At 46.0% G+C, this 7624-nt stretch overlaps 2 protein-coding genes across 3 annotated transcripts in view; one reads left to right on the top strand and one right to left on the bottom strand.

Annotated features, from left to right (window-relative positions):
• dync2i1 (dynein 2 intermediate chain 1) overlaps positions 1-3312 on the bottom strand; it is an 8581-nt gene extending 5269 nt beyond the window's left edge. Inside the window, exons 1-11 of one of the 2 annotated variants that reach the window (XM_025054467.1) lie at positions 3161-3312; positions 2904-2957; positions 2152-2745; positions 1943-2078; positions 1714-1859; positions 1314-1367; positions 1119-1124; positions 801-999; positions 635-713; positions 418-547; positions 64-175 (exon numbers count right to left, since the gene is read on the bottom strand). In XM_025054467.1, coding sequence (XP_024910235.1) covers positions 64-175; positions 418-547; positions 635-713; positions 801-999; positions 1119-1124; positions 1314-1367; positions 1714-1859; positions 1943-2078; positions 2152-2745; positions 2904-2957; positions 3161-3175 — 1525 coding nt within the window. In that variant the 5' untranslated portion in view covers positions 3176-3312. The remainder of the gene's footprint in view (positions 1-63; positions 176-417; positions 548-634; positions 714-800; positions 1000-1118; positions 1125-1313; positions 1368-1713; positions 1860-1942; positions 2079-2151; positions 2746-2903; positions 2958-3160) is intronic. The other variant, XM_025054468.1, reaches the window with a different exon arrangement.
• Positions 3313-3826: 514 nt separating this feature from the next.
• Positions 3827-7624, top strand: part of esyt2b (extended synaptotagmin-like protein 2b) — a 16827-nt gene continuing 13029 nt past the window's right edge. Inside the window, exons 1-3 of the mRNA XM_025054469.1 lie at positions 3827-4646; positions 6878-6919; positions 7512-7624. The exon at positions 7512-7624 is cut by the window's right edge and continues 20 nt beyond it. Of these exons, the coding sequence (XP_024910237.1) occupies positions 4290-4646; positions 6878-6919; positions 7512-7624 (512 nt within the window). The 5' untranslated portion in view covers positions 3827-4289. The remainder of the gene's footprint in view (positions 4647-6877; positions 6920-7511) is intronic.

Raw genomic sequence — 7624 nt, 5'->3', positions numbered from 1 at the left:
AAAGAGGGTGAGTGTGGGGGGGTGGGGGGGGGGGGGGGGGGGGGGGGGGTGACCTGACCTGACCTCCACAGGGTCCACAGTGTTCTGCAGGGTGCTGCGTCCACTTCTCCCCCACCTCCACCTCCTCTGTTTGAACGTCTCGATCTGGTCTGTCCTCATGACACTGGACGTAGACCTGTGGAGAAGAAGACCACGCCCATCGTCCCTGTCCTTAATCACAGCTTTCTTTTCATCTTGACCTTCAGACCAACGTTCTGAGATTATTTTTCTCACAATTTTGATCATAAAACAATTCAATTTTTTAGATCAGATTGGTTTTCTTCAATTTTCCTAAAAATGTGGACTTTTTAGTAACTAAGGAAGAAAGACATATGAAGACAGAGTTTCAGAGACAGAGAGAGTAGTCTGACCCCTGACCTGTGTGGTGTTGGTGTTCCCAAAGGTTCTGATGTACCGGTCGTATTCGTTCACAGGGGGGAGGTCCAACAGAGAGGTGGTCAGGGAGAAGTCCAGCTCCATCAACCTCAGCAGCTCAGCGCTGCGTTTCCTGTCAACGCAGAACAACAAACCACTGGTTCAAGTACCGTTCAAGTACTGTTGAAGTACTATTCCAACTCGTACTGAATCAAATTACTTCTGTCTGGTGGAGACTTTCTTGTTGACTTCACGCTGTTTGGCTGCCACAAAGTCGATGAACCTGCCGGGCTGTGGGGCTGGACCAAGACGGAGAAAAGAAATGGGCGTGGCTTTTAGCGTTGCAGGTCAAGACGAAGTGGAAAAACGATATGGTGTCACATCACCTTTGGAGCATGGATGTCCCTGGTCCCCCCCCCGTGGGGACTGAGCCACTCCTACTCTCTGGTTCTCCTCCTTCATCGCTCTCTGGATGGATTCAATCTCTTTTTTCTTTTCTGCTGTCACTTCTTCTGTGGTCGCTTCAAACTCAGACTCACTTTCATCTTCACTGGGGTTGAAGTCTTCAAAGTCTTCCTCGTAGTCCTTTAACCAGAGAAGAACACGGTTTTCACTCTGACCACGACCACGACCTGATCGTTATTCCTTATCGTTCATCAACGCCTGGCTGAGGTGGAGAAGATTCCAGAACTCTGAATACTCACCGCTTTCTTTGACCGTTAACCATTACAGCACGCAACGTTAATACAAAGACAGAGAATATACGTCATTCACCACGAATGTACGGAAAGAAAAACACACACTGGAGCAGGTGTGTGTGTGTGTGTGTGTGAAGGAATGACGTGTCATCCTGGAGCAGGTGTGTGTGTGTGTGTGTGTGTGTGTGTGTGTGGTCTTACTTCAAAGTCATCTTCATATTCATATTCCTGGTCATGGTCTTCTTCATCACCTGCCTGTAGGTCATCAAACACCAATAACAACAGTTGTTCTGAAGTACAGAGTACAACACAGATGAGATAGCATTAAGATAAAGATGCAGTTACAGATTCAAACGCCAGAGGGCGCACCGGGCACACAGGAGCAGATTGTGTTGTAGTGGAAACGATCATAAACTTTTATTTTGACATTTAGTGCAGCAGCAGGCTGGACGATGACCGTATATACTGTTGTAATCTGTCAGGTTTTCTATTTTTTCTGCTCAAACTTTATATGAGAGTTAACTTTTATAACAGTTTGGTACAGGTTTGACTCCACAACTCAAGTCTGGGACATGACAGAGGACTAGTTAGCACTACTAACCTCAGCTTTAACCCTGTTAGTCTCACGTTCTTTACTTTTTCCAGCTGCTTCGTTCGTGGCGTCCATTCTCTCATGGCGTTTTTCATTCGTGGCGTCCATTCTCTCATGGCGTTTTTCATTCGTGGCGTCCATTCTCTCATGGCGTTTTTCCGTCCATTCTCTCATGGCGTCGTGGCGTCCATTCTCTCATGGCGTTTTTCATTCGTGGCGTCCATTCTCTCATGGCGTTCTTCTTGTGGTCGTCTTCTGTCTCTCACACCTTCTTTGTCTCGGTGTCTTCTTTCTTCTCTGTCACCGTGACGCTGTCTTTCCTCCTCATCCAAAGTCTTCTGTCGAGAATCACTGTCGTACTTCTGCCGTTGGCCCTGTAGTGGACGACAGATGTAACTACAACAGCATTGTTCCTTCGTTCCAAATTAAAAACACAAAGGTACTCACAGCGTCTTCTCTGTCCACTGTGTGTCTTCTATGTCCAGCCCTGTCTTTACTTCTTTCCACTTCCTGTCCTCCGTGTCTCTCTTGATCTTTTTTTTTTCTTTTCTCCCGTTCATCTCGCTGTTGCTCTCTTTCCTGGTGACGCTGTCTCTTTTCTCTGTCATGTTTTTCAACCCTTCCTTCTCTCCCACTTCCACCCTCCTCATGTCTCCTTCTCTCCCTCCTTTTCTCCCTCTCCTCTATCTCTTTTTCCATTCTTTTGTCTCTCTCACCTCCATCATGTCCCTCTCTGTCCTTTACCCCGTCTTTGTCTCTGCTCTTTCTCATGTCATGCTTCTGTCTGTCCCTTTCCTTTCTTCTCTCTCTGTCTTTGTCCCTCTCTTCTTTTCTGTCTCTGTCCTTGTAACTTCTCCTGTCCTGTGACTCATCTGCATGTCTGTCCCTTTCTTCATCATGTCTTTTCTCTCTTGTGTCTCCGTGCTTGTCCCTCTCACGTCTGGACTCCTTCTCTGTGTCTCTGTGACGTCTGTCTCCTCCACGGTGCTTCCTCTGGCTGTCCTCTCTCTTCCTGACGTATTCTTCCACTGGTGTTTCATCCTAAAGATGAACAAACACATAGAATCAGACCAAACTAAACGTTTCAGAATTGATGATTCTGACGTCAATAATTGTAATCATGATAGCAGACCAAAAACATTCAAATGATATAAAAGCATAACATCGGTCGTTGAGTGTAGTTTTCTGTTCGTACTTACTCTTATGTGTCTTCTTAGTTCGGCAGTTTTCCATGTGTCTTCCATTGACTTTTCCTACAGATTGATTAAAGTGTTACGTTTAAAACAACATATTAAAAGTTCGCTAAAAATGCATGTTTAACGATTAACGTTACATCGTTAATGACTGAACATTTCAAAAACGACTACTGTAATGGACTGATCTTTAGGCATATTTGACAAAGTTGTTTTCGAAAACACACTTTCAGTCGGTGGAAAAACATGTTGAAAAAACTCACCTTGTCTCTGTTCATGGTTTCATTTGTCTAATTTAAAGCAATTGGTTTTGTTTAATCCAGAAACTCTTTGTTTAATCCAGAAGCTCACATATTTCCATTGACGCCGCCATCACGGTAAACACACAGTACGCATGCGTACTTTGTTTAAACCAAGGAGAGCGTCTCAGTTAAGCCTGACAACAGTGTGAAGAGCCGAGAGCCGAGCAGTCGATCATCAACACCCAGTTGCTATGACTACGGTTGAAGACCTAATCATATATAACCGTGTGAGTTACAATTTATAAAACTTGAAGTCGAAGAACACGTGGTTCATCTGGACGATTCGTCCACAGTTGGTTATATTTTATCTACGGGAACTACAGTATGTAACGGAACCAATCACTGCTCCAATCGTTTAATGATGCCTGTCTGTACGGTTTGAACCAGGGCAATTTTCAACGCGCTCCATGTGGACCACATGCATAGGTTGTGGCCCAGACTGTTCACACTACTTTAACCTCTTATTATACTTAGGTTTTTATATTTGTAGTAAAATTCATCGTATCTTCTTTATTCTTCAAAATAAAAATCAAATATAAAATACACTGGTAAATAAACCGTATCCCACTGGGTGGTAAACGGATGGCATATTTGTTTACACTGAGATGACTTGCTAAAAACCAGACCAGTTGGGTGACAACACTCTTCATTCTGTTACAATGGAAACACCACCACGAGGTGGTGGTGTTTCTTCTCCTTTCCTGTAGCGTTCCCGTGATTCTGGCAGCTGTGGGACCGCACACGTCTGAGCTCCTGAGCGTTTTGGGGAAAGGCTCATTCCTTCACTGCGTGGACACAGAGAGACCGGACCGAACTGGACTGGACTGGACCGACTCCGCAGACTAATTCGCTCGGAGGAATGCACCTCTGGATTTGAACAAAAACGTTCGACTAAAAGGTAAATGACAGCGGTTTTTGCGATTACAATGGACTGGAGTGCTGCAGGTGAACCGACGTGAGAAGACCGACCACGGAACACCCGCGTCAGTGCCACCGCACATGGACACCCAGTCACGGGACGTGAGTAGGAGCTACATTCAAACAATTTTAAAAAAAGAACGGTGCGACTCAGAAGCGTGTCGGGGACAACATGACAGCTGTACGGGGGGGCAACACTGACACTTCACCCAAAGAGAACGGACACATCACTCTGGACCCGAACCAGGCTCAGTCCACTGACACAGAGGAGCGCCCTGTGACCTCCACCTGTGAACTGACCCAGACCTGGGTCCACTTTGCAAAAACGTTTGTTTTAATTTTCCCCATTTACGCCCTGGGATACTTTGAGTTCAGCTTCAGCTGGCTGTTGATTGGACTCGTTGTGTTCTTCTGGTGGAGAAGGAACACTGGTGGGAAGAACAGTCGGCTGCGCAGAGCTCTGGCCTTCTTGGAGCAGGAGCAGGGAAGTGTCCAGCACAATCTGACCACGTCGGACCTGCCACCGTGGGTGAGTAGCAGGGCCGTGCAAAGATACTGAGGGGGCTGGTGTCCTGGTCAGAGGGAGAGCAAACTCTCATTAGTAACAGAAGTAATCCAGATATACAGTATGTAGGTACTGTATATATATATGTACTGTATATATATATGTACTGTATATATATATGTACTGTATATATATATGTACTGTATATATATACTCTATGTACTGTATATATGTATATAAATGTACTGTATATCTATAAATGGTAGCTCTGTACCTGGACTGGTGTAGCTAACGTTAGCTCAGGTGTCTGTACCAGTCCTGGTACAGACTACATGGACTGACACTGGGGTCAGTGACCTGACAGAGACGTCAACAGGTGAAACAAAGACTTATTTATAAAGACTCATTTTGCTGAAACATGAAACCTTGGATATCAGGATTCACACAGCTGACAGAAATATTCTTTCTTCTCACAAACAGAACGACACTCGACACCACAAACACATCACACACTGTTGCTTCACTGGGACAAACAGCAAGAAAGTAGAGAAATGAAGCTGTAGGTACATCAGCTTTGCTGTGATTGGCCGTCACAGAGTGGAGGTCAGTGTCACAGGTTTGAATTCAATCATGAATTAACCCCTTCACTGGACAACGGGGCCGTTCTGACCCGGGGCAGTTCTGACCCGGGGCAGTTCTGTGGTGACATACTGTATGGACCTGGACTGTGGGGGTAAAACACTCACCACAGATCCACTCCACACAATGTTGAAAAAACAAATACAACTATTATCATTTGTGAACTTGTCAGTACTTGTCAGTACTGGGTGTCAGTAATTCTTTTGTCATGAACAGAAGACCTGATCATTCCAAAAGCAAACTCATATTTCTGTGTGAAACACGGGTCAGTTTATCAGTGTCTTCATCTACTACCATCTACTTCAACACACCACCATCAGGACAATCAGTGTACTGCAGTAGACAAACATGTACTGTAATACTGGCTGAGTGCTTTGGTAAAATGTGCCTTCTTACTCAATGTACACATGATGTCAGAGGGTAAATACTTTACCACCCCCCGGGGTGTGCACCTGACTCTCCACCATCAGGGGGCGTCCTCTGAGATGGTCCTGCTCACGTCTGTGGTATATTTATTTGTGAACAATCCTTCCAGGAAGAAGAGAAACAATCAGCTGTCAAGGTGAGGGGGGGTCGGGTGCAGCTGTAAAGCCCAGCGACCAGCAGCTGCCCCCCCCCACCCCCCCCGGTCTAAATACAGCAGGCTACAATGGTGAACCAGACACCAGAGCCGCAGGCTCCTGTTATTTTGGGATCTCTGTAGTTATCACTGAGACAACACTGGGGACGGGGTGACCACCAGGGGGAGGACAGGGGGGGGGGTGACCTGTGAATGTCCTGAGGTGGCAAAAACTTCATCAGTTAGATGGATCAGGAATGAAACCAGACCAGGGACACCACCTGGTACCAATGACAGGTGTTTCTGTGGTCAGGAAGAAGGAGAACAGTGCCCCCCCCCCCCCCCCCGAGGAGGGGGTCCTGTTCTCTCAGGAGGAAAGTGTTGATGCAGCAGCTCAGTGATGTTAACACTCAGTGATGCTAACACTCAGTGATGCTAACACTTCTACAGTATGTGATGTAACTCATCTGGGTTTTTCTACGTGTCAGCAGCGACGAGGCCAAAAATGCTGCCGACACAAGCACTCAGCTGTTGTTGAAGCCCTGGAGAGATGTACTGCTGTGTACTGCTGTGTACTGCTGTGTACTGCTGTGTACTGCTGTGTACTGCTGTGTACTACTGTGTACTGCTGTGTACTGCTGTGTACTGCTGTGTACTACTGTGTACTGCTGTGTACCTCAGCTCTACCTGAAAGTGTCTCTTGCTATGTTATTTTATTTAGGTTTGACTCGAAGCAAAACATGTCCATATATGGCCTGCAGTCCCACTGTGGTACATGGACAGATTTGTATTTTTTTGTTATTTTTCCTAAACTAAAACATAATAGTAAGCACTGACTGTATCTTCTCACGGCTCAGGAGATCGGCCGGAGAATAAACCGGATTAAATTTGATTCTTAAATCTGTGGCAACATTTTTCCTGATGGTTCAAATTCCATGAAGATCAAACTCCATCCTGTGGTTGTTATTGATCGGTTATTAGTTCCAGCTCAGCTGTCAGTTCATGTTTATTAATGGTCATTGAATTGACATCACAGCCTTTCTTTGATCTTCTCCAGGTCCATTTTCCAGACGTGGAGCGAGTGGAATGGCTGAACAAGGTAAGGAGCCGTCGGTGTCGTAACTCGTCTGTTACTGCAGTTACTGAGTCTGTTGGCCATGTGGACCATGTGACCTCATCCAGGATGTGGATTTGACAGATCTCTGCAGGCTTTGAAGTCTCATCATGAGTCTTCCTGAAAGTCCAGGGTCCGGTTCTTGAAGTAGTCTTAGTACTAACTCAGAGTTAACTCTGTACTAGAGGGAATGTTCTGGTTTCATAATGTAGACTAGACCGTGACGTTGACTCGGTTGCTATGGCAACATACTCCGTGGATCAAACCTGCTCCGTAGCAGTTTTAAGCTCCTTCAGTCTGAGTTAATCAGTCAGTAATCAATATACAGGGCGTGGCCGTTTGTTGAGGAGTCTGTGACGTCACAGCTCAGTTGGTGAGAAGAAACTGACGCCAGGAGAGAATCCTGAGACCACGGCTGGATATTTTAGATATTTTGGCTTCAGGAAGCCAGAGTTTCATGAACCAGCTGTAACAGTAACAGTAACAGTAACAAGACCAGCTGCAGTAACTTTTCCTTGTGTCCGTCCTGTGTCTCTTCTGTACGGTGACGATCAACTGTCTTCCTGTTTCCTGGCAGACGGTGAAGCAGATGTGGCCGTACATCTGCCAGTTTGTGGAGAGACTATTTCGGGAGACCATCGAGCCGGCGGTGAAGGGTTCCAACGCCCACCTCAGCACCTTCAGCTTCAG

This window comes from Cynoglossus semilaevis, chromosome 3 (assembly GCF_000523025.1).
Source record: "Cynoglossus semilaevis isolate Cse_v1.0 chromosome 3, Cse_v1.0, whole genome shotgun sequence".
NCBI lineage: Eukaryota > Metazoa > Chordata > Actinopteri > Pleuronectiformes > Cynoglossidae > Cynoglossus > Cynoglossus semilaevis.
Note: the sequence above shows the minus strand (reverse complement) of the source record. Positions and strands in the feature narration are given on the sequence as shown.